At 37.6% G+C, this 27,683-nt stretch overlaps 1 protein-coding gene across 1 annotated transcript in view; it reads left to right on the top strand.

Moving 5' to 3' along the window:
* SUGCT (succinyl-CoA:glutarate-CoA transferase) overlaps positions 1–27,683 on the top strand; it is a 336,652-nt gene that overhangs the window by 109,798 nt on the left and 199,171 nt on the right. Inside the window, exons 10-11 of the mRNA XM_050891832.1 lie at positions 12,056–12,127; positions 16,974–17,071. Of these exons, the coding sequence (XP_050747789.1) occupies positions 12,056–12,127; positions 16,974–17,071 (170 nt within the window). The remainder of the gene's footprint in view (positions 1–12,055; positions 12,128–16,973; positions 17,072–27,683) is intronic.

Below are 27,683 nucleotides of genomic sequence, written 5' to 3'. Positions count from 1 at the left end.
GTTTTAAGACCAAAAACATTTTGAGTGGGCTTTAAACTTCTGTGGTGGGAGGGAAAGGCTGTCCTCCTGTTTTATACATTTGAAAACCAGGGTTTTCTTTGTATGTGAAAAGAATACAAATCTTATTCTATAGGACCTCCATTTTCATTTGGAAGCTGAAGTCCAGTGGACAACCATATGTCCCACTCATTTCTGTTGATTTTACATTCTTTATGGCAGCTTAAGGTTGCTTTGTTTGCTCACTTGGTGTATTTTGTTTTAACTTGTGCAGATTTTGAAAAGAAAAAGACAAATCAAGTAGCTGGAGAAATATATTCTTTGTCTAAAAAGTCTTACGCTTCAGTACGTAACTTGATGTGAAAATTGGTATGCCTCCCTGCATAATTTTCACTAGCGATCTTTCCCACTTAGCATAGCTTTGTCAATGTCTAATAAAATGCCCAAGCTTTGTAACTGTGAAAGGAAACATATATTGGAAGGAAATTAAATGTACCAGTATCCCCCTGTTACTGAAAGCTGTCTCTGTCTTAATTAATATAACCATTTAAATGCATTTTGTTACTCCTCTCTATGTATTATTTTTTGGTACTGTTATAAAGGAAACTGTGAAACATCCTAATGCTTTCATCAGCACCCTGGGGGGAAGAAGAGTACCCTTACAAATCCACGCACCTCTTCTCCCTATTTGCTCCTTCTTCCTCCTCCCCAAGTGAGGCAATCAGATAATCAGCTTCATATAATCGAGGGACAAGAACCTTGTTTCTGTGAAAGGTCATTTCATAGCCAACTCCAGGGAACAGTGGGCAGGCAGCACTTCAGGCTGTCATCAGGGGTGCAAGAACCGGCCAAGCTGCTGCCAGCAGCCCATTTTAGTCCTTCCCAGCACAATGGCAGGTCTGTGTGCTGGGCTTGCTGCTGCCCATTTGATGCCAATGCCAGTGTCACCAGAAGGCCATCTGGATCATTAGGAGACCAGCCCTTTGACTTCGCCAGCTCAACAAAGAGGGAGGCGAGAGCATGATGAAGGCCAGGTGCCAGGCTGCTCCTCCAGACTTGCTGGCACCATCCCTCAGCCATAGCCAGACTGGGCCCCTCAATAACTGGGATAATTTCTGCAACAAGGATCATCTGCTCTTTATGAGATGTTCACTCTTGCTGGAGATTTTTGCTGTTAGCATGTAGACTGTAACATGGCTGTGCTATGGTATATGGATAGCAGTAGCTGGATAGCTTTAAACTTATTTGACTACATGTGACTGACATCTAATTTAATTGCAGTGCTGTGTGTACTTGCTTTGGTTTAGTTTCTGTAAATTATTATGAAAATATGTAAAAGAATATGTGATTTTTGGAAAAGACTCTAGCAGAAGCAGTATATGTTCATACTCACTTGTCAGTTGACTGAGGTACAGTGATGCTGGTACAGTGTTCCGTATCAACTTATGGCAATTATCTGTGGCAAAAATGCGGTAATTTTGTACTTTTCCCGATGTCACTGTTCGGCAGAGGTGAATATAGTCATGGTTCTTAACCTTTTAAATTGCCACTGGGGTTTGCAATTGGGCATTTCTTTAAGAAAGGGAAAAGTAAGGGTTTAGATTGACAGTGGAAGTAAATTGGCTGGTCATGCCAGGAAATTAAAACTCTGTGGCACTGGGCAATCTTCAGAGTTAGAATCCTGCCTTAAATAAGCCCAGACTCCTATGATCCTCCCATGATTAAATCAGAATTGTCATTTGGATGTTCATACTCTCTTGTATGAGAGAGGCTGTCCCTTGGCCACCCAGAGCCAAAAAAAAAAAAAAAAAAAGACAGCATAAGGCAAGATGAAACCTTGAAATAAACCTAGCAATTAATAAGAATCATGCTTATTTGTTAAAGAACAGCATGATGTACCTGTGAGTGGAAACTAAGGTTTTTTTCCTTTTGAATCTGTGGGGGAAAAATGTGGGATCTTTTTTTGAAAGCTGAGATTTTCTACTTCACCTCCTTTTGTCTCTTCTTATTGCCTTCTCCCAACATTTTACTGGCATAGCTATGTCCGTCAGACTTTGGGGGGGCGAGGGGTGCAAGGAGATGATTTTGTACAAATCTGGATAAAATCTGATGTAGATTTTAGGCTGTGATAATAGAAGCACACTTATACTGTGTTGATTCTCCAGAACAAGTTCTTTTGTAAAGGATAGTTATGTTTATTAGTGCAAAAGCACTCTACAAGCCATAGATGTAAAGATCTTTGTTAAAAAACCAAAATAGTAGCTACTACCATGCAGATTTCCTCAGCTCTTTCTCAGTAGATAATGTGACTTATTAGTGGCTAGAATGAAAAATTGGTTAAATATTGGCCAGCACAGTTCTAAATTGGCAAAAGATGTAATGTTTTAATTTCTAATGGTAGTGATTTTCAAACTTTAACAATTGGAATAATGCTAAATTTGAGGTAGATAAAATATGTAATTGCAGTAATGTGATATTATATTTCAGTATTTCTCAGACTAATGGAGAACGATAAAAAAAAAATTAGAGAAAAACAGAAGTCTGAATTTTATAGTTTTAAGGAAACCTAATAGAAATTTGCAGGAAAGTGAAGAGGAAAGGGACTTCTGACTTTTTTAGACATATATAAGTGTTCCACTCATCAAGCATTATTTTTCAGTTTTTTTAAATAGATCTCACTAGCATTATTCCTATGGCCTGGCAATGGGGTTTTTTGGCATAAATTCAGGAATTCAAATATTGTGTGTCCTGGATGTCTGGCCAGTTCAATTTTTAAGTCCTTGATTAGAGATAAAGTAGTGTTTTAACTAAAACAAACTACTTGCAATAAACCTTAATGAGTCTGACTTAAAACCACCAATCAAGGATACTGAAGAGTCAAGGTTGAAATATTTGAAATCCATCCTTAGTTCACCATACTGTGTCTACTGAATAGTACATAGGATCACATACCGTTTGAGAGATATAGTGATTGGAAAAAATCTCCAAAATAGGGCAAAGGCACATTGGCAGAATGGAGAGGGGTTTCTCCTCCCTTTGTCCATCCTGTTCTGCAGCTAAATGGCAGATTTCAAATATGAGTGCTGTTTATTTTAAGTTGTGAAAGTGCCAAATTGTGAAACACAGCCAATTTTGCACCCCTGTAATTGTTATGTCCTCATTGGTGTTTTTGCTGATTTTCATCAGCATCAGTGCTAATTTGATCCCTTGCTCTTCTCGGTTGGCTGGTTGTCAGAGAAACTCACAAATCATTCAGCTCAGCTTTTTGAAGAGCCTTCTTTATAGCAGGACATTAAGTTATTACGACCTTTAAGTTAATAGCACTGCCTGCCCAGTCTGAGTTCTAGTTTGCTTGCACTGGGTCATCTGTCTGCAGCTTGAAATGCCAGGCTGATTGGCTCAGTACGAGTTACCAAAAAGGCAGTCAGTATTACAAAGCTCACCTTTCCAAATTGTACCACTACATCACTTGAAGTCAAAGAGTAGAGAGGGAAAAGGGACAGAAATAATGACACAAATCCTGCTCTGATGATTTCTACTGAAAACAGAAATAGGACCTCATTTAGAATTAAATTCGAAATTACACTCTTAAAACCTCATATTTGAGTACTCAGATTTTCCAGACAGCTATATCTTATGATTTTTGGAAGGTGTAAGAACTATTTGTCATTTCTGCTTCAGTAATGCCTGGAGGCCTGTATCAGGATCAGACTGTGGTCATGTGTGTTGTTTTTCAAAAGAAATGTTTTCATTGCATTCTTTTACTTTAAAAGTGAAACAAAAACCCAATGCTTACAATCCCAAAATTGGAAGAAATTGTGTGAACTATTGTGTGAGAAGGAAAAAGGGTAAGGAAATATAGCTTGGATTCAGGCTTTTGAGAGATTATTATAAATGTTGAGAAAAATATTGTTTAAAAAAATAGCTCTGCAGTGCCCTTTAAAATCGGTAAGCGTCTATTTTAATTCCCATATAAGTAGTAACGGGCTGCTGTCTGTATATATACTTAAATGTTGCTTGCTGTATAAGACCTTGTTTGCTTAATTTCAACCTAACTGAATTTTTATGGCTGTGCTATAAACCTCTTGAAAATAGTGGCTTAAATGGAAATGCTGACACAACATTAATTACACTGGCTCCAGTGTGATACTGTGATTAAAGTTTATTTATTTTGTGTGTATGTCTGTGTGTGTGTAATTTCATTGTTGAAAACTAATGGAAAACTAATGTGGCAATGGAGAATGTGATTCTGTGCCTGATATTTTATTTTTCAACAGCAAGGAACAGTTTTAATGCCAGTTTACAATACCAGAGAATTTATTTTTAATTGAGGTATAGTTTAGGTATTTAAAATTTTAGAAATTTGGGAAAGTGACAAGTTTCCCACTTTAAAGCTGTTCACTGCTCTTCCAGGAGTTTTTAAATGGCTTTTTGGGTAGTGAGGCTAGACATATATTGCATTCACATTAGAAAACAAAGAAAATGGTTTCATATCCTTGCAACATATGTTCTTTGAGATGATTGGGAGAAAAGTCTCGTCTCTAAAAATAAGGGTATGCAATCCAGTTAACGTTCATTGCACTATTGAATATGAAGTAACAGCTATAAAAGTCTTTTTGGTAAATAGTATGCCCAACTGATACCTTTAGAATACAAATCTATGTATTGCATCTAGTCAATTGGGAAATGAACAGTGCAAATATCATACGGCCAGAAGAAGAGTGAGAGAGGGATCCTGTCTCCAACGTATTTCTTAGGACAGTGAGCTGGGATTGGAGAGGCCTTGGTTGCAGTCTGTTCCCAGCAGTTTATACTTCTCACATTAGGCAACAACGGGATAAAAACATGACACTGTCTGAAGAGCAGAACTAGGCTGTCGTGCTTCCTGAGTGAGTGTTGAGAGTAATACACTGTAATGCCAAATGTAGATATCCCTGTTTGGTGCTGTGATTTTGTGTTAACTTTGCTGCCCCTTTCAGTAAGGTGCATTCAGAGCACATATAATGGTTCTCATCTGCTTTGCTCCTGGATCAGTTAGGCAAAGTCATTTTTTCTGCCCTCACACATATACAGAACTTGAAGGTTGATCAGAAAAATTGTCTAATGGATCGTGGGTTCTGTAGAAGTGAATGGTCTCCCTGGTTGGTAGTCTGTGGTGTGCTTTCCTTGACATCAGTGCCGATGTTCTGCCTCATCTCAGAGACTGAAGTAATCATTCCCAGTCTTACCATAAACATCTTTCCCACAAGCTCATGGCATCCAGTCAAACTTCTCTTCTCTGCAAGAGAATTATTGCAGGTATTCTTAATACTGATCTGTCTGGTAGACTGTGATAGCTGTGAAGTTGCAGGATAGTACATGCTGCAACATAGCAGTGAAGAGAGACAAGTAGTGCAGGTTGAGAAGACCAGAGGGAAAAAATGAAATCTTTGTGTGGAATGCCCTTCTTCAGTTTACTTAGTGAGAGCATTCAGCATACATTAATCCAGTCCATGAAATTTACATTTTTTATTTTTACTGTTTGCTTTCACTGGAAGAGAGTGCAAAGTAGGCAAATAGTTTCAAAGTGTGTGGCCTTTATGATTTATATGTATTGCTCAGAACTACCGCTGACCAAACTTCTTGGTCTTGTTTCCATTTGTTACAGTAATTAAATATTAAGTTGTTATGAAAGGATTGTGCCCTTCCCTTGAAAGAAAAAAGAATGTGGCTACTCCATGGTTCTGTGGCACAGCTGACGTTTTATTCAAACCGATGTGTAAAGGTAGAGAAATGATGTGCCAAGTTTATCCCATCTAGAAGGAATGTAACTGTTCTGGATCTGAAGCAAAACTGAGGATCTCCTACTCTTTAATGTATTTGGGAACCAGAGTTTGATAGGGTTGGAGAGAGAAAAAAATCAACATATGCTGTAGATACATTTGGTTAGCAGGAGAAGAGAGCCTGTGTACAGGTCAGTCAAATCCTGAATACATCACCTTCTTAATTGCAGCCTTTAATCTACATTAAGACTAGAGAATGCTTGTCCTTAAATGACCTTTGCATTGACTGGAATATCACACTGGAAACTTCAAAGTGTAATTGAAGACAAATTATGCAATAAATTAAAAGTAACACTGTAATTTTTCTGTGGTTCCAAGCCTGCAAGAGACCAGTTTTTCTCTTTGACCACACCCATTAATACCAGAGAAGTACTTCAAGCACATAAATGGAGACCTATGTATGGTTACATAGTGTTTTACTGAGTAATTATTCACTGATTCTGTGAGTGAGTGAAGAGACCGCTGTAAATGGGAAGATGGAGGGCAGAGGAAGGAGTCGCATATGAAAATTAATCTCTTTTTAAAAAAATGTTGGTGATATATTTCAAAGCTTTGTTTGAAAATATTGGTTTAGCTTTTTCTGGTTTTATGTTTACAGACTTCTCAAGTAGGTGTCTTTGTTCTACACTGTCCCCAGCTGGTCCCAAAGATTCTTCAGCCTTCACACAAAGCTGCTTGCTCCTATGCCAGCCTTGGGAAGGAGCTCAGAGGAGTATTCTTCCTTAACACCATCTGAGAGTGCTCCCTGTTGTGCTGACAAACACGTACCTTACAGAAATACTGTATCTGGCCTTTATAAAAGGATGGCATCTTTCCAAAATCTTAAGCAAGCTGCTTCACGATGCCAGTTGGAGCAATCAGCCTGTTGCTCTGTAAAACCAACAGCAGTTAGAAGGCATTCAAAAGTTACTATCCTTTAAGCCCTGCTCCAGAACTCACCAATACGTAGTGACTATCCGCAAGCCCTCAGCTGTTCCCCTCATGATCCATCATTGGATGCTTTTAGAAATGCTACTATTCAACTTTATGAATCAAAAGGCAGTGCTGTCTTGCAAGATACTTCAAATCTGAGAGTGTCTAACATCAGCTATTCCCAGTGAAACAGGATTGTAAGTATCTTTACAGATCCCAGCTGTTATTCACATAGGAACATCAGGTAAGAAAATTTATAAAGACAAGTAATACACCCCTTTTACCATACCTGATGTAGTGCAAATCTTCCTCCAAGGGGAGGCCTGGAAGCTTTCAAGTATTTCGACCATTGACTGCCATTATCAGTAAAGGGGCCAATATGGTAACTGGTAATGAAAATAATCAGTAGCTTGTTCAGATAATTAAAGCTATTAACCTCTCTTAAATATGGAATAATCCTCCAATTTCAAAAACCCAATCCTTTATTCTGTTGGTCTCTCCAAGTATTGTTTGGCCTCCAAATTCTTTTTCGTGAGAAGTCTCTGAAGAAGTGACATCTAGTTTCTGCCTGGATGGCACTGGCATCCTTTGCATTTGACCTTGCCAGTTCCTGTGGCACTGGGAAGCTGCCTACTAATGGTGATGGCTGGATGCTGTATTTCAGTGTGTGCTGGATTTGATCTGCCAATAGCTTTTGAGACTAGACCATGAAGTGCCCTCACTGTGCCCTCCCTCAACAGTGCTGATTTAGATTTAGATTTTTGAGGTGGAATGAAAGCTGGCTGACCTGTCGTGCTCAAAGGGTTGTGATCAGTGGCATGAAGTCCAGCTGGAGGCCAATCACTAGTGGCATCCCCAGGGGTATGCTGGGCCAGTACTGTTTAACATGGTCATTAGTGACCTGGATGATGGACAGAGTGCACCCTCAGCAAGTTTGCAGAATATACAAACTGGGAAGAGTGGCTGATACAGCAGGTGGTTGTGCTGCCATTCAGAGGGACCTTGACAGCCTGGAGAAATAGGCCAACAGGAACCTAATGAAATTCAACAAAGGGAAATATGAAGTCCTGCACATGGTAGTGAATAACCTCATGCACCAGTACAGACTAGGGGCTGAGTGGCTGGAAAGCAGCTTTGCAGAAAAGGACCTGGGGATCCTGGTGGACAAAAAATGGAACATGAGCCAGCAGTGTGCCCCTGTGACAGAGAGCATCCTGGTCTGTATTAGGAGGAACACTGCCAGCAGGTCGAGGGGGGTGGTCCTTCCCCTCAGCACCGGTGAGGACAAATAACCAGTGAATCCAGTTATGGGTCCACAACTGGGCCCACTTCTGGGCTTTGAGGACAAGGACATGCTCATACTGGAGCAGGTCCAGCAAAGGGCCATAAAAATAATTAAGGGCTTAGAGCATCTCTCATATGAGGAGAGGCTGAGAGAGCTGGGACTGTTTATCGTGGAGGAGTGGAGAAGAGGCTCAAGATCTTATGAATGTGTATGAATACCTGATGGAGGGGAGTAAAGCATCACCATATGCAGCAGCAGATGTTCTGGTTGTTTTCATTTCTGTGTTTTGGATTCAAATACTGAAAACGGACCTGGACTTTTGATCATTTTATTGGAATTGGCATATCTTTTAATTGGTCCCTTACATTTTAAAGTTTTGTTTGTGGAATCAACATGCAAATTGAAACATATGCAAAGATATTTATGTATGATTGATGATTGCCATAGCATATATAGGTTTAAAATTCATAAAGCAGGCAATAAATACAAGAGATTGACGGTCTTTCATTAACACCATCAAAGCTGGCAAATTTTGAAAGGCTATTGACTTAGAGCAGTGCAAAGACTGGCTAGTTTGGCCTCACGTTATCTCAGCAAGTCTTTGTCCACTCTGATAATAAACTAAGATTAAGTTTGGCCTGCATCTTTATTGTATAGTCTATGTAGCATTTTTGGACAATACTTGTAAACCACTTAGAACATTTCTGAAGGTGGATAGAGTTTATATTTCATGTGTTTAGGGAGATTAAAATATTTCAGTACACAAAGTATCTCAGGTATACACAGTGTTCTAGGATCAAGTTCAGAAGAGTGCTGAGTCTTAATGAGGTCCTGTAACGTCCATTAGTCAGTGTGAGGTGTTGATGCACGCACACTGGACCTTGATATCTGGCTTTGAACATGCATATGTTGATGTCATGTACTATATATCATTCAATGTGAACTTACAGATTATCTTCTTAGAAACCCCCAAGCTTTTTACACCATACTGAAAAGCTATGCCTTTGGATGCTCACAATCTGTCTCTGCCTTTGCCATGAATAAGATGTGGACTAATTTTTTTGTCTGATTTTTGTTTCTTGTCTTCACTGAGTGAAGTCCTATTGCTCAGGATGCCACATAGGAGTAGCAGGTTAAATCATGCTCGTGCTCTCAAGAACCTTATCAGAAGGCCTCATTCTTCAGACAAAGGGGAAAGGAAAAGAAGACTTTTGCCTTGTGTTCATAGTGCCTTTTATTGCGCTAATGTGAAATGATTCGATGTGATGGACAGCAGTTTATCAAAACAAAATCTCATTAAAATCTGTCTGCACTTTGCCCTTACTCTCCTTTGTGTAATAAGATTGTGAAGCTTTCTGTGACCAGACAGTAACCTGTGGTAACCTGTAGTGTGCGTACATTTATGGGTAATGAATAAAACCATTGTTATCACCCTTAAATGTTGGCATCAATATTGTGCTAATAACATTTGGAAGTTTCTGCTTTATCAGCAGCAATGACTGGCAAATAATCAGCTGTTTTGTAATGGGAAGCTTAAAATAGCAGCCGAAGACATTTGAGTTAAGCTTCATGGAAAAAGACACTGCTGTATTTATTATGATACCATTTTTGTTGTGTAAGGATGACATGATTGTTGTTTTAGCTTTTTTAGACATACAATGCAATTAAGAATAATCAGTTTTCCCACACATTCCGCAAAGCAACTGAAGCATGTATGCTAATAACCAGGCCCTTAAACTTAGAGTGACTTCCGCTGCTGCCTGGGCAGCCCACGGGTACAGATGCGTGTTTCACAGTGGTATGCAGCTACTATGTGATTGCAGTCTTCTTACAGAAATGCGAGTCTCAAAAGAAGTTGCTGATAAATAGTAAACTCTTTAAGATTAGTCCATACTACCAATTTAAATATATTTTGGAGTGCAGAGGAAGGGGATCTGTATATAAGTACCTATGACATATATTGTAGGCTTTGCAATCTGTAACAGGCATTCAGACTAGAAGTTTAAAAGAATGTGTAAAAGAATTTCTAATTTGTGTTTACTGGAAGTAGTAGGTGGTCACACCAATAAAAACTATATTGTGTTACATATGCACACAGATACATGTAGTGTTTAACCTGTAATTTGTGTGAAATGTGTGTGGCTGGTTTTAGAATTCAGAGCATCAGCAAAGACAGGCCAGGATTTGGGCAGCGTGTTCAGAAAACAGATCTTGCCTGTAACGAAAGGTGGTAGGTTTATACTGACAGTTTTAGATCATAACTATTCCTATGAAAAGCCATTTATTTGGGGGTGAGGGGGGGAAGTGTCTTAAATATTCTTAGACCAGGCTCTGTCATGATTGTTTTAGACAGAAGTCTGCATGAACAGATATATCTAAAAATGTGTATGCATTCATATACAACTTTCTTTTCTGTATTCTTTTCCCCAATTTTTTCTGTGCTTATTGCTTTCCTCAGCGTGAGTATGCAGTACCTTTATATTATGCATGCTTCTAGATTTTTACTGTATTGGGGCCAAGTCAGTGGGACTTTTTTTGCATGCTTGGGACTAAATATTTGCTGAATTTTGTCTTTGCTTGCTAAGAGTCTTAGACTGAAGTGCTTAATTAAATGTGTGAAAATAAATTGCTACGCTTTATCACTGACCAATACCATTTACCAGGAAATGAAACGTAGCGAGAGCAAACAAGTGATATCCTAACGATGATGTATAGTTACTTGCATGTCAGTGGACATAATTTTCCACATACAATTGTAAAGCTTTGACTATACCAGATGGTAAAAGAGTCTTAGTGTGGATGTAGGTGTATCTGTATGAAAGATTGCAAGTTGGAATAGTATATTCCTGTTTGAGAAGAAGAATAAGCTACAGTGGCATGAGAAGACTTTTTGTTATTAAAGTGTTCCCACACCAGGGCTTATATTTGTGTTATTTTACCAAAATTTATAGTAAGAATTCACACCTTTAGATCAGGACATGATAGCTCATAAAAAACCTGTTTTCTGAGAATGGAAGATGAGTTTTGCTCTCTGCAAGAAAGTATCGCAAGGCCTCGTCACCATTAGTGCACCAGCCTGTGCTGGCCTCTTGCACTGAAGTCAAATTAATAGCAAAAGAATTTTTCCTAAATGCTTGTGAAAACTGTGGTTGTAACACGTATGACTGAAACTGCAGTTACACACCCTTATATAAAGGAGAGGTGTGGAGGAAAGGGGAATCTGTTTGCATTATCCAGTTTTAGAAGATGCCCTGACACAATGGTAAAAATCGAGGATGATGCCAATTACAGATTTTCTTTTTTCCAGTGAAAATCTAAGTGGAGATGATTTAGACTGAAATGAAAGCTGTTATGTCCTATCCAGTTAAATGTTCTGTTCACCGTGAAATGTGCCAGTAAGGCCACTGTAATGAAATCAAAAGAAAAAAATAAATCCTCAAAGCTGGAAAAGAAGTCCCATTTTCTCCAGGAGCTTGATTGTGAGACCACTGACCAAGGAGATAGCTTAATCTCCAGCTGAAGAGCTGGAAAGATGCAGCCTATCCCTTTCATCCCCATGAGAGTCCCTAACTTGTCATTGCTATTTGGCAATTTTTTTTTTTTTTTTTTTTTGCATATTTGGTCAGGGTCTGTGACACCTCAGTGCAGCTGTCTGCTCTCAGTCAGGCTAAGAGTGAAGCTGAATAACTAACTCCTGGCAAGTAAGTGTTATCCTAGTAAATCCTTCTCAGTCCCTGTGAGTGTGGGACACATTTGCCAAGTTTCAGGATGCCTCAAGACACATTTTCAGCAAGGAAACTATTAACCAAGATAACTTTTCAACTCTAGAAAAACTCTAGAAGATCTCTAGAAAAAAAATCAAAAGGGCCGCATCCATCCTTGCGGATGACTTTGAGCCACTTTTATAGAACTAGAGATTGGGTCTGAAGGGAAATGTTTAAGGAAGTAATTTGAACATTATTTACAAAGTTTTCACTTAAAATATGTGCTAATATTTTATAGTTTAGTTACAGCTTATCACCTATCTTTGTTCTTCCAGGCTTTTATGACCAAGGATGGCTACATCGTAGTGGGAGCTGGAAATGATCAGCAGTTTGTCACTGTGTGCAAGGTAATGGTGTGTTAGGCGACAGTACAGAAATGTGTAGTAGTTTCCATTCTAGGTAAATAAGTACTAGGTAAATAATTACTGATTGTTTCTTAATTCCCCTTTTGTGTGAAAATAAGTAGCGAGTATAAATTCTAACCCTGGGGTTCTGGCTGGTAGTTTAGGGGACTGATATGGGTTCTGTGCTTTGCCTCTGTATTCGGAACACCCCAATTCCCAAACTTGTGGGTACTGAACCCCTTTTGAAGTCTGTGCAGCTGCACAGCTAATTAGCTAAAAAATGCACAAACTAACAACCTTCCAGTTCTGGAATGGTGAATGTCACAGAAGTCACACTGGTGCCTTTTTCAGGAAGAAATATGACACTGTTTCTCCATAAAATACATGGCAGGCACAGCCATTAACAAAGCAAAGCTAGGGGATGGATGGTTCTTGTGCCACTTTAATCAGTAGCCTAGTGCGTAGTCCTTTCGAACACTGGGATACGCTGGTCTGTGCTCACAGAGAAACTTGCAAACTTCTTAGAAAAGAAGTATTACAGGACTGTGAACTGACTTTGGAGTGGTGCAGAGATACGATGTTGAAGAACAAATCTTCAAACAGGACTGCTGCGTTTAAAATCTGATATCTTCATTATTTTGAACTGAAGGAACACGACGCTGGCAATTTCTGTTTTCACAGAGGGTAGCTTGGAAAGTTGTAAAATAGTTTTGGATTTTTCACATACTCTTTTCCTGTTGTTTTAATACCTGGAATTGCTTTTCCCTGGACAGTGAATACATTTTAAAAGAGAAGGAGTGGTTGTAGGGAAAAAATTGTTCTAAATAAAGTGTAGCAACATTCCAAACAAAAGACCCCAGTAACATGTAAGCTGGGACAAGAGAAGTTTTGTATATAGCATTAGACATCATTTTTAAAAATGAGAGTTCTACCTTTTTCCTGCCATTGTGGTTTTTCTCTGGGAACTTGGATATTTAACCTAAACTAATCATGCTCAGGAAATTGAGCATTATTTTCCTCCATTTGTTCATGTCACACTTCTCACATTTCCATGGATGTTCACAACTAATAACTGGAATATGTAGTAAGAAGACAGTGCTGTTGTGATTCTTTCTTAGAACAGTTTGGGGTACATATCCCCATCTTGCTATCTGTAGAGGTCTGGTTTCACTTACTTGCATTGGTTCTCTCAATAAGTAACAAGTTAACCTCTTCAAAGTTTGCTCAGTGGGTTTTCTTCATACAGATGTCCAGCCACTACAGTGTGGTCATTATCTTAACGTGAATGAAGACTAATGACTGAATAAGTGTTTACCTGCCACAACTCAATTTTATAAAAGACTCATTGTCTCATAAAGGAAATCTTTCCAGAAAGTCCCAGGACATAGCTGTGAATGTCTTCTTGGTGCTTTATCACCTGAGGTGAAGAATTACGTACCAAACGCTGGTCATCCTGCCATCCTTGAGTAAGGCAGAGCTGAAGATGTGGCTCAGTAGGTTCTGACACCACAGTGTGAGCTAGAAGGCACTAAAAATTCAGACCATGCATTCACCTCACTTTAGGGTGCAGCTGAGAGACTTATGTTGTGACTTGTTGCTGCATACTCCCTCTGTAATCAGTAAGGAGTGAATGGTACCCTAGAAGATGAGGCAACATTTCTACGATTTGTGTTACCTCAGAATCTGTAGGACTAAAATTAAGTGAGATGAATATTAGCCCTAGTCTGCAGGCTGATGTTTTTTGTTTCATCCTTATAAAGGTGTTCTGGTATTTCTAGAATTGAAAGTAGGAAGTACAGAACATGGAAAAATGATGATTGCATTTCAAAGGGATTAAAAAACTAGAAAAAATAGTTCAAGCTTTGGGTAATAGTTAGATTTTTCTATAAACCAGTTATCATATTTGTTTTTAAAAAGAACGGTCTTTTTACCCTTATCAAGTTATTGTAGATATGCATTTGGGCTATTGCATTGCCCAGAAACGGAGTGATGTGGAAGTCAGTGGAATGCTGTGAAACCCATTAGAGGTATGCTCTGTGCTAAGTTGAAGGTGATTTGGAACTTAAAACACCGTGAAGGGGGAGAGCCAATAAAGGAAGAGGACTTTATTACAGGAAGGCCTGCAACACCCTAGTGAACCTTTAGTAAATACAGAGACCACTAATTCAAACATTTGAATTGCTATTAAAGAACCCTTCTGAGATGAGTTGGTGCTAAAAATACAGGCTGTATGGAAGCTGTTGCCCTGAAGACACATACTCTAGAGATGTAACAGCTGGCTCAAGCTGTAAACAATTGCAAAAATTCTGCTTCAACCGTATCTTTTCAGGCAAGCAGAAAGAAAAAACTGGAATAACTCACTGTGATATTTTCAAAATCAATGACAACTAACTGTAGCTTGTTTGGGGACTTGGATAATTGCAGAAAAACTTTGTAAGACTGCTGGCTGAAGCGCATTTCATAGTGGTCGAGTGTTACAAAAGCACATCCTGATGTGTGGCTGCTTCGGGCTAAATAGGAATACTGAGCAAGAGTCTTCAGAAGACTGAGCTTTTGTGCACGGCAAAGGAGAGTACAAACAGGTTTGCTAGTGTTGGGAGACAAAACGCAGAGAGCATAAACTCTGAATATGCATCTTGGAGCTTGAAGGAGGCCTAGAAACAGCAGTTTCATTCCAAGTGGTCACAGTGAAATAAAAAAAATAACATTGGCAGCGTGATGCAGAAAGATGAATAGCACGTTAATGAATAACTTCTCAAATGTGCATTTGTTAGTCACAAAAAAATTGAGAAGAACATATATAGACACGCAGCTTTACAACAGATGGACATTAAGTTAAAGCTGAAGTCAGTAACGTTAATTAAAACAGTAGAGTGAGCAACTCCATATGATCATTTTTCGTACAACTCATCAAATGGAACCATAGTTTTCTGATTAATTTCTTGGGTTTCTTAAGCTTTCATAAATAAGTATTCACTACCATTTACTTTGAATAACCTTGCATGATTTTTTTCTCTAAGGCAGTGATTTGTAACTCCAAAATAGCAGTATTAAAAAGAGGAGATAATTTTAAGGGGGTACCAATATTATTGTTAAACTTTCAGATAGGAAAAGAACATTTTCTAAAGCTAAATTATGATATGTTGTGATTTTCATAAACTAGATTGTGTAAACGTAGAAGGAAAGGAAAATAATGCTGTGAATTGTGTTGATGGAAGATGCTAGATTGATGTTTTATGTTACCTTGCAGATAAAAATCTGCAGAAAAGTTATGTAATATGGTCATCGTTCTAACATAACTTACTGATACCTTGGTTTCCATGCTTAGTTTTGTCACTCTAGGTGACAACTATGTCAAAGGTGACTACCTGTTTTGAATATCTCTAAATATGTGTTGGAAGAAGAATATCTGTTTTGCTGATGGTTTTATGTCATCAACAGCTATTCACTTGGAAGAGAAGCCATATCCTTATTCACTCCAGCAAAGTGAGGAGTCATTAAATGATAGTGGCCTTGGTCTGAACCAGTCTCAGAGGAGTTAGTAGAATTTTAGGTTTGAGGCAAATATCAGAGAGATTGACACCAATCTATGTATTACTTACATGTGGTAGTACATAGGCGTATGGATTCAAGGAGTGACTGAACATGTTAATAAAACAAAAATCCATTGAGGATTGCTAAATACATAGAAAACAGCTCCAACTCAGAAATGCCCTAATCTAAAGATGGCTGGAGTTTGGATGAATATTAAGGAAGTGTCATATGTACTGGCCCTGTTCTTAAGCTCTTCCTAAGCATCAGCACTCATCCACAGGCAGAGATAGGATGATGGGCTATAGGGACTTCAGCTTTGAGCCAGTACTGGGTTTTTGTAAAGCATGTTGGAAATGGCCCTGTAAAAAAATGTAGTATGTTTAGAATGATTATAAGACTCATCATAAGAACAATTGATCTTGAGCATGTGTTAGTGAGTAAAAATACATGAAGAATACGTGGCAGTCTCTTTCTTTGTAAGCTTCTATTCTGCCTTCCTCTGTAGCTGATGTTGTTGGAATATTTTTTATTAAATCTGGAAAGCACAACTGATTCTGTTCTATATAAATACATTGTGGCATGATAGATAAATAATATAGTAATTATATATTGATTATATATTGATTGTCCACACAGCTACTCTGTCTCATAAATGCCTCTACAAAATTCTAAGACTCGTTCTCCACATTTAATTCCCTTTATAGTATAATTCACATTGTCTTTGCATGATAGTTGAATTTCTAATGTGCCAGGTAGGAGTTACATATAGAAGATATATTTCTCCTTTCTTAGAGGTTATACCACCAATTTTCTTTATTAATTCTTTTGGAAGAAATCTTAAAGAAAAACTATGACATTTCAATAGAAAAATACCTTTTCATTTTTTTTGCCTTTTTGACAGAAATTACTGAAGTGGAAAGAAATATTCTTAGACATGAATGTCTAGCATATTAAGTACAGTCATATTTCTTATTCTGTGACATATAACTTAGTGCAGGATAATCCCACAGATCTCTCCGACCTCACAGTAATAAGTTACAAACTTTTTAGTGTTCTACAATAAGAATTTCTCCTAGGTAATTGTGAAAGCTATCAACTAAGATTTGGATCTTCAGTTTAATTTATGTCTTTTTCTGTACTTGTTATGTAACATTAACCAGGAGGCATTATCTTTTCTTAATTTCCTAATCTATATTAAAAGATTAATGAGAGGTAGGGATTTTGGGAAAGCTGTCTTAAATTGGTAATGAATTTCCTTAGCTATATAAATATCTCCTGCCAAGCACGTTTCTTACTCATCTTTATTTTTACTTAGATCCTGAATTTGCCTGAAGTTAGTAAGGATTCCAGATACAAAACTAATACACTCAGAGTCCAGAACAGAAAAGAACTTATTGACATATTGTCAACACGGTAAGTTAATTAAAAGGGAGGAAATTACATTTAATCTGTTAATGCAAATAGTCATGTATAAGAAGGTCTCACCATGTGAAAATTTTACTTTACTCTTTTGAGATACTTTATTTTTTAAAACCAGTATTGAGAACACTTACTGATGTTAAATATATTGCCTTTTGCACACAGACTATAGTGTGGACTAGCAAGAAGCCAGACCACAGATTTAAGTTTTCAGAAACCATTTTAACTTATTTTTAACCATTAACTTGAATTTTAGTGAAACAATCAGTGCTTTCTGCTTTCCTGGATGAATTTAACTCCTGGAAATAAACTGCTTGGAGCACCATTTGGTTTTGCTGTGACTGGGATTTTAAAGTTTTCACTGAGAGTTGCTATATCCAAGGGAGTTTCACTTGATGCTACTCCCTCACTGCTGGTTCTGTATTGTGGTACTCTGTGCCCCAAATTCTCCCTGTGTCATTCCTTTTGAAATCAAAAGGATATGTGCTTAGTATTCTACGTGGGAATCATCCTATTAAATACTTTAATTAAAAATTATTTAAGAGGAAGCTCAGGAACTCTTTATTTGAGCGATTAAAATAGCTTCGTTATCTTCCTCATTCTGTTTGAGAAGGCCTTATTTTTGTGGAGTGCTCTTCTATTTAATGGAGACAATGATAACTTTATATAACAAGAAAAAAACTAATCTGTGTAAACTACCCAAAGGTGGCTTCAGCAACACTTCATACTTCAGGGGACAAGCGAAAGAGGCAGTATATCTACAGTGGTCAATGATTCAAGAAAACTCACACTATTGTTTTGACACTTGGCCTGTATGAGTCTTTGTCAAAAAATGTGTAACAATTATCATTCAGGCAATTTTTGGGGGTTTTTTAGGAGCATTAAGTCAGATGCCTTCCCTTTTCATTCCATCTGAGAAAAGAGTTTCAGTAGCACACCACTCCCCCTCCTCTCGACCCCACACATTTTTTGGATATTGAGAACCAGAATCACCTTGCATTAAAGACTGTGGAGGGAGTGATTTTTGCCTCTTCCCGTTGCACTTGAACTTTTTTCTCCGTCTTACCTGTCCATTTTCAGGTGTCCTGCCCCCAATGAAATACTGAAGGACCAGGTGACTTTGCATTTTCAAATAATTATGGTACAACTGTTCATGATGAACTTTTGGAACTCGTCTTTTACTTGCCTTCCTATAACAAATGCATTGTGATAGCACAGGTGGACCCACTCTTCCTATAAGTCTTAAGCCCTTGAAAGGGAATAGTTATCTTTGACCTACTTTTGAGCTCTTACATTCTTGAAAATCTTAGTTTCAAAGCTGGTTCATGTTGACTTATTACTTGGGAGTTCATTTCATTTAATATGGCATTTATCTGAGGTACTCTGGTACCTTATGAGAGTGCTGTTTTGCCATCCACAGATCAATTACTTAATAGCTTGTTGCTTGTGGTTAATTTTGAATGCAGGGGTTTTTTGTGGGCAATATCTGAATAAGAAGATAAAGTTCAAGGAACAGTTGTTCTTTGAATTAATCGCAGAATTCTAATCTGTTTTTATATCTGTAGCTATTAGTTCATCAGATTACGTCATTGCTCTTTCAATTACTGCTTTATGTCTTTTTTGTCAGAGTTTATGTTCTGTTTTATTAGCATCATTTAGGCTGAATTTCTGTGTAATTTATATGCAAGTATGTGACTATACACACTTTTGGAGTAGACATTTCCAATAGTATTCTGTTATGTCATATTATTGTGAATTCATCTGGCATTCAGTTTTAAAACACTACTACAACAAACACCTTTGGCATTCTAATGGAGGTCGAATATGTTTCCATACACATTCCATGGTAACTTTGCTTTTATTCACTAATGCACAGTTGTTTGTAAAATTATATGTGGTTCATTTTTGAAGTTACTTAGAGAATTAAACGAATAGTTTCTTAGTGCTGAGAAATGTCAGCCCTTGAGAAATGAAGGGAAATGACAAAATAGTAATGGCAGAATTTCACTGAAAAATACCTTAATTAAATCACTGATTGCTTGATAGTATTGCAGCTTCCAGCACATGGAAAATATAAACCTAAGGTGCATTAGTTGGAAAGAAACACCTGCAGAACATCCTGTTCACTCACTGTGTGTACGCTGCTATCCACCTCAAAATGAATTTGTGGAGACATGAGCCAGAGCAGCTTAGAAGAGCTGTGATTTTCTTGACGTGGGTTCTACTACAGTCACTTTTGTTGAGATGAGCCCCTCCTTTGTGTGGTGGAAGGCAAAAAGGAACATGAAAGTCCTTTAAGGATTTAGTGAGGCCATTTGTCCATGTCTCATTTTGATGCTGTGCCAGGCAGGTTGCATACAACTTGAGGCAAAGCAGCTTTTTTCCAGTGATGTCGCAATGAAAAAAGTCAGCAAACTTGTTTGGTGTGCCAGGTTGAGCAGTAAAAAGCAGGTAAAAATTTGCATCTGTGTATAGGAATCTGGTGGTTCCCAAATGTTCCTTCTCTTTTGTACATGCTTGGAAACGTAAATGGGAATTATGGTCCTGTAGCAGAATCCTTTGAGAGTGTTACTGCTGATAAAGCCAGTGAAAAGATTCACAGATATGGTCTGTGTCTTAGCATCTCAATGGTAATTATGGTGACTGGAAGCACATGAGAGGAAACATATAGTTGCATTTCCTTCCCTTTCCCCTGACCTCTTTTGCTGCCATTTTCGGTTTATACATCCTTCCTGTTCCACTAAGACATTGGTATTTTAAGCACCATTTGTATGGCAGATACTTGGTACTCTGCAGTTGCTTGTATATATCACTGCTGTTGCACAGCAGATATATGTATACTTTTTTTCCAGACTGTTGATGCTGTTATAATCTTATTGAGCTGAGGTGCCACCAGAGCCTAGAGTAGGCTTCCATTGACCTATCTAACCTGTCCCCTTCCTCCTATTTCTGTTGAACTATTTACAGAGATATGACTTACCTTTTCTTTTCCTATTTTTCTTGATTTTCAAAATGGAATAACTGCAATTCATGTCTAACTTCTGAGCACTTAGTAAGTGCAGAAAGAAGGGTTCTTAACCTCCTCCTCTTAAGGAAAAGGATTTCCCAGGTTTTATTTAGGAATAGAAGGAGATGTTCAGACTTACTCAAAGGGTCAGGAACTCCCTGAAGTCTTGAGTGTTTAATTCACTGCATGTGTGGAGCTGAAATTTTTAAAAACATCTGAACTCTGAATACCAAGGAGACAGTTGATGCCTTTCATTTGCTAGGGTAAATGTTCAGCAATTGAGACTCTTTGGCCACAGTTTTATTCTAGGTGTGTGCACAAAGGAAACATTGGTACAATCGGTCAATGTTAAGGAATGCTGTTTTTTTAAAAAAGGCTGTACCTGGGGAATTCTTGACTCAAATGACCTCTAATTTAGATCAATAATTCTACTCACCACCTGCAGTAACCGTGCCAGATTTCAAGGCAGTTAGATAAGCATGGGGATTATGTAGCACTTAGAAGAAACTGACCTTTAACCAGAAGAGTTTTCAGAAAGGTGTGAAATGACCTATTCATCACAGTCCTGAGCTGAGTGAGAATACAAGATGGAGATGAATATGGCTTGAGACATAAATGTAGCTTGAAACAACAGCTCCAAGAGGTGTGAATTGCTCCATTCATTTCAGGAAGAATTTTCTCATCCTCTCTCTTCCCTGACAGAAATGAAGAGTGAAGCACATCTGTCCTTAGCTCTTCACCCCAGCTTGATGTCTGCTTACAACATCTCAACTCCCTCTGTAGCGTACACATGAAAGAGAAAGAGAGGGGGAGAGAGGGAGAGCAGGTAGGGGAGGATAAATTCACATATCCACAGAGACTGTCAGATCTCAATAAAAGGGACTGGAAGGTAGACCACTCTGGAGCGGTATGCTGCTTCCGAGAGATTCAGCTCTCACAGTGGGGCAAGGGGAGGGAATTACAGAAACCAGTCCCAGACATCTTGAGAGGGGGAGTGTTTTTCAGTTCCCTCTTCTGTGGGGAAATTAGGACAATGCTGCAAGGACTGCTGGGTCATAGGATATTCACAGGGAAGAAGAATATAGGCCTATGGGGTATTTTGTACTTGCTTTGCTACTGGTGATGTTGTCCCTTTCCCATCTCTGGTCCTCTTCCTGCTATGCTCTTTTTTTTCCTGTCCCCATCATCTTCCTCCACTTCCTATGGCTCCCCCAGCTTCTTATTTCCTCTTTCTCCTCCCACTGCTGACATTTGCACATCTACTATGTTTGCTTTACAAGAAAGGAAGTTTCGGTGCCTTCTGTATCTTCCTCTTTATTTAGGTTACATTTTCCCCAAATGACAACAAAGCAGAACTCTGACAAAAGCAAATTGCCTCTGAATGCCTTCCTTTCTTGGGTGTGTGCCAAGAGTCAAATTTAAAATGACCCTACCTGGGTGGAGGTCGGGTTCAATGGCTACTACAGAGGCCCCCGAGACTCCCAGCTCATGTGAGAACTGACAGACTACAGAGCGCTATGGTTTTTATGTTTCCAGTGGAAACTTCTGGTTTGTGAGTTAGATGTACATCTATCCAAGAGAACCAAGTTTTAATTGTTGCTCCCTTCCCTCCCCACCTCCTTTCCACTTTTACCTTTGCTTCCTCTGGAACAGAATAGTACCAGGCACAATGTGGATTATTTTGTATGTGTGTATATATACATACATATGTCAAGACATACATATATAGTGTGTGCATGAAATTTGAGATGCATCTGTGCAAAAGCTGGTATAATGCCAGTTTTAAGAGAAGCTGCTTTGAGGAAGGGGGCTTAATCTGTTGACCTCCTTCTTCAAATTACTCCAGAAGTTGAATGTTACCCTGCACCTCAGTAATGTAGACACATTTTAAGACAGTGCAGCTAAATGCATACTCCAAGGTACTTCAGGAAATTAACCTGTAAACAGAACAGAGTGTGGTGGGTTGTATGAGTGCAGGGGGAAAGGGAATAGCAGACGTGCCCTCAGCCTTTAAAGTGAAGCAGCTTACATAATGGAGAACACATAAATTCATCGTGATTAGTGCTCCTGCAGCTATAGCTAAATTATTGTAGACTTAAAATCAGGAGTGTTAGGGCTGGAAACAATTCAGAGTGGAACTTCTATTCCTAGCACTTACATTTTAAAGCTCTTATTCTTGACTGTGCACCACAGCTGCATGTTGCAGTGTGAGGGGAAAAGGAATGAGCAGGAAGGAAGCACAGAGGAACCTGATCCTCAATTAATGAGATCGTTGCTAAATTGTTTCCACCTAGTAACAGAAGAGGAGGGCTCCTAAAGGGGAAAGTGTATTGTAAAATGTTTAATTTGCCTGATGAGGAGCACTGTTAAATTTACACTTGTTGAGACACACTCAGTCTCTGTAAATCTTCTTCCCTATCTCCACTGTTTCTTTTTCTAAACCAAGAGCCTTGCAGACTGAAGTCACTGTTGATAACATTACAGGAATGAGCTTACTGCTTCAGCAAGACAGGTATCTGAAGTTTGAAAGATAATTGACGTCAGTGTGGCACAGCTGGTAAGGTTTACTTTCCCCAGTTGTCTGCCTCACCATCAGTGCATAGATCGTTGAGCTATGTGGGCATCAGCTACCAAACTGCCAGTTTACTTTAAAATGCTTTGTTTTAAATTGTTATTAGTTTTATGTTGATTTCTATGTGTGCAACTGAGAGAGATCAAAAATGTCTTGAACATCTGATTTTTGGACTGGGTAAGCTAATGTGTATTTTCTGTGTTCTTTTCTCACCATTTGATAAACGTTTAAGCATTTTCATACATGTGTGAAGTTCAAGATCCTTCCTGAAAAATAACTTGCTATCTTTTTTCTGATGACACACATTACTAGCTACAAGGCTACTGAAATCAAGGGAGATCTTTTCATTGATTTTTGAATGAGTTTTTTGACCTGACCCTTGTTAGCTCTTTACTCCCCTTGAGTAGTTAAAAGAAGAACAGTAACAAAATCAATATAGCTTTCCATTATTCTCAATGTGCTTTTACTGATGTGTGTTTACCTCACTGTTTTTCAGTTAATTTGCACTTCTTTTGTCATAACTACAGAAGTTACAGTCCTTTTGCTTACTTGAGAAAAAGAGAGGAAGGCTTGGGAAAAGGAGTACATTTCTAATGTGTATAGTCTAACATTATCTGAATCCAGAAAGAGCTAGTTCTGGAACATGCTGGACTTTACTACTCAGGAGCCATAAGAAACACATTTTACAATATGGACGTGTTTCCCTCTCTCTGGTATGCTATTCCTTAAAAATCATATATGGTTTTAAAACAGCATGCAAAACTTCATAAAGGAACATGAATGTCCATTCATCTCTAGCACAAATTCTGCACATAAAGGTGAAGCTTTATTAATAGTTCTATTAAACTACTAACAATATTTATAGTATGCAGAAATATAAAACAAGTTCCAGGGTGGATTTGTGGTACCTACAAATATCTGGACTGTACTTTACATAGCTACCACTTACAATCTACTATATGTGACATCTTTTAAAGTACTTGACATATCCATCAGCAAAACATGTCAGTACAATCATGTTGATCCCACAGATTTTAAGGGTCTGTTGTGGTTTGCTGAGTGATTAATCAGTAACCAAGAGGAGAGTAATTAGACACGAACAGAGATGCTTACAGATTATTGAGTAAATACTATAGTATTCATTTTGAAAACTCTTAATTGTGTATTTACTGTACACTAAGGGATAATGATTCATCATTTGAATTTTGCAAATATTTTTTCCTATGACTTTTATTTTGTATAGTGTCTTCCATAGATGCTACTGTAAGAAACTGTACAAACCATTTTACTGAGTTAACTGCCATTAAAGAGATGATCAGTAGTGAAGACAGAAAATTCTGTAGATATTTGAAAGTAAATAGACTGTTGATAGAACAAACCAATGCAAAAACCATAATGCAAACTCAGGTTGTGCTAGAAAACACAAGAATGCTATTGTGGACTTTAGCAAGAACAGAGAAGGATTTTGTGATCCTAGGAAACATGGAAAATGGGATATATGCAAAGAATGCCCACAAAGTGGATTCATTCGTGCTTTAGAAGTCTTTATTTCATTGAAAGACAGAATATTTGCTAAAAAAGAAACAAAGTTAACATTAATAATTAACAGGATGAGAAACTTAGTACATTTTAATAGAACTTGGGTGTGTTTCTAACTCATTAAAGCCATTTCATCCAACTTGTGCAAGTTAAGCAGATGCACTCTTTCTTTTTTGCAATTAATGATCCATTCTCCCTTTTTTTCATTAGAATTTGTTAGAAAGCAGAAGGGGATTTAAGTCTTGCTTTTTAAGAAGCAAAACTACTCTTGTGGATTGTGTAAGGAAATAAGGTGTAAGCCCTTTTTATTTGATATTTAATTTTTGGACTTTTGGAGGCTATTTCTTATATTGTGCTGTAATGTTTTTTGATTAATTTACTGAATGTATAGTTTTAAATTTAGAGTTTTTCATTTAATGGTGCCTGCTAGATTTACGAATTGAGGAAAAATATATTTAGTTGGATTTCTTCCCATGAAATAATATTTCAGTTAGTTCAGCTCATGCTACACTTCCTATTCTTATAATATTTTTAAGCATGAAATATCTTTAATTTTAAATGTTTCAGAATCTGATGCCTCATTTCAATATTGCAACATGAGTGCTGTGTAATTTAGTGCAGAGGAGGACTGCTTAAAATGCAAATAAGACATCATGGACACTACTACCTCTTTTAGTGAAGTAAGCCTTAGTACAGGCTTTGCAGTAAAGGTCCTAGCAATGGGTTTGTTCTCCACTGGGGTACATATACTTCTTTTTTCAGAGGTGTTTTCAGAAAGAGCCTGCATTCAAGCTTCATACCACAGACTAGTACAGTGAAAAGTAAATTCTTTTGAACTTCTAAAATACTGGTAATAATTGTAGAAAGCTAAGCTACAGATTTAAAATGATTCTACAAATAAATCATAGATAATTTAAGTAGCATTTATGTGATTTTTATCTATAGCAGATGGAACGTTTTAGAGGGAAAAGGGACTCATCTGGAAATACATGAAGCTGTAGTGTGAATCACATGGTTGAGCTCCCCTGCAGTCACTGAGTATCACTGAGGTTCCATGGACAGATAAAGATGCATTTGCAAGTGTCATGCTTCAGAGTTCAGATGCTGTACAGTCTTGGATTTTTTTTACTAGCTTAAGTTTGGAAGATAGACCATTGTTTAGCCTTGTACATGTTTCCATCAGTGATTTTATTTATATATGTATATAAAAATGACTTTTTCCCCACTGAAAGACAGCAGATGACATTGTAAATTTTTCAGTTAAGAAAAGGAAATTATATACTAAGTAGGATATTTATCAAAGCATAGAAAAATGTTTTAAAACAAGTTTTAAGGGCAAAAGGATTGGCCAGGCCTTGTAATTTCCTGCTGATAGAGCTTTTCATTTTCAGGAGAGCATTTCAGTCTTTTACTTCTCTTAGAAGTTTTTGTTGAAGGTCTTTACTTGATATTTTGGACTGCTGAGTATGATATCAATTGATACCTAGCAACCTAAACATCAGCCCTTTGCTATAAGGAAAGGTTATGGTATTTATTTGTGTAAGTGCTATTAAAAATTATATTTAGATGGAGGGAATGATACATAAAGGTTAGCAAAGAAAAAAAAAGTTTGTGCAGCTTGTACAGCTGACATCAGAGAGGTAAACTTGGGCATTTTTTATCCACGCCTTATCTTTTTATCAGATTTTGAAACAGTATTTCTCCCTTAATGCTGTACAACAGATATTTCAATATATAAACCACAACTGAATGAATCAAATAGTTGCATGCTGTTGCTCTCAAAATCGGAATAATAGACCTTTATTGGCAGTGGTGATGTTCTGTTTTGTTTTTAAACAGTTTGCTTAACAATATGCTCTCAACAGCCTCTTTTTACCACAAATAAAGGAAGCTATTCTACATCAGATTTAGGTCAAGAGTTTCAATTTCAAGAGAAAATGCTGTGTGTCTCCTTTGAGGGTGACAGAATGTGAGATTTTACATCTTTGATTGAGTTTAAATCTTTTAGGAAGTCTCTCCAACCACTAATAAATAAATTAATAAATAAGACTACAACAATTGTTAGGTCCATTCAAAACAAGTATTTTTTAAGACAAAACATCACTTGTTGTCTACAAAATTGTGGTAATTTTTCTTGTCTGTTACATAGGAAGGAAAAATCTAAGCAGAAGCTAAAATTTCAGAAATTCATACACCCCATAGAAATTTTGCAAAACATGCACTCACTTCACTGTATATTGAGTCACTTGTAATAATATTACTGAAGAAGAATGTAAGTCTTGAAAATTATTCAGATTTACCATGACATCAGGAAGAAGATTATGCAGATTTAGATAATTGACATTCCCATTGAAAAGACTTCATTTTCAGACTGTCCTTTAAATCCAAAAGTTGATTGCTTTTTTAAACTCAGGAGGATATTTATAAACTCTTAAAAAGAAGTACAAGGAACATAACATAGCAGGGCTTAGTCATTACTAGTAGATCAAGGGAATAATGATACAAATATTAAGAATTACAGTAATTTCTTAGTGATGGTCTTCAGCACCATGGTTATGATGCTGAGTCCAAGAGTCCTCTGGTAGATGTGCTGTCTTTTTGTTAGAAATGAGACAGTAGTGGAGGTTGAGGTGTCAAAAAAGTAGTAGCTGAAAAAAGCTTTTGATTTATAAAAAGAGAGTTAGTGGGCCATGAATTATGAAGCATCTCAGGAGGGAGGTGTCTCAGTTCCTAGCAGAGAACAGCACAGTTCTGTATAAATAGCACCAATAACTGATGGGAAACAGTTTTTCGCGTGAATCATATTTACACTGTGCAGTAGTTTGAGCTCCAAACCTTAGTAATAGAAGGCTATGAATAACAAGAATATACGGATTATGAGAATTGTTGCCAAACAGGGAGTACTAAAGGGAAATACAAATTATATTTTAGTTTAAAATAATGCTTTCCTAATGGCTGCAATCACTGAGGAAGGAAGGTTATCTACCTCTCTATAGTTACCTTTTTTCCCCAGTTTCCTGTAATGTACCTGGTTCTAGGTATGGTCAGCAATAGAGTACTAAATTAGATGGACCCTAGACGTGTCCGAGAGTGGCATTATCTTTATGGCTTACTACGTCTTTACCATGAAATAACTTTAATATTCAATGAAGTGTATAATTGAACAATGCAATAATCTCACACCTGTTTTCTTTAGAAGTGATGCTTTATTACACTTCATTTCTTCAGAAGTGATGCTTCATTTTATAATACATTTTGCACTTTTAAAGCCTTTTATTTTGATTTTTCTGTTTTATTGCTCCTTCCATTTCTGCTAGTATTATTTGTTAACTTCATATGTATAAAGCAGGAGTAAAGCTTCTGAGTAAGAGCAGTGCAAAACTTGTGCATTTTCTTATTCGTTTAGAGTGCAAAATGCATTGGGTATCAGGATTTATTCCCTTAAAGCTTGGGGAAGTCGTCCCTGCACAGGGAGAAAGACATTAACT

Source organism: Gymnogyps californianus, chromosome 2 (assembly GCF_018139145.2).
Source record: "Gymnogyps californianus isolate 813 chromosome 2, ASM1813914v2, whole genome shotgun sequence".
Taxonomy (NCBI): Eukaryota; Metazoa; Chordata; class Aves; order Accipitriformes; family Cathartidae; genus Gymnogyps; species Gymnogyps californianus.
Note: the sequence above shows the minus strand (reverse complement) of the source record. Positions and strands in the feature narration are given on the sequence as shown.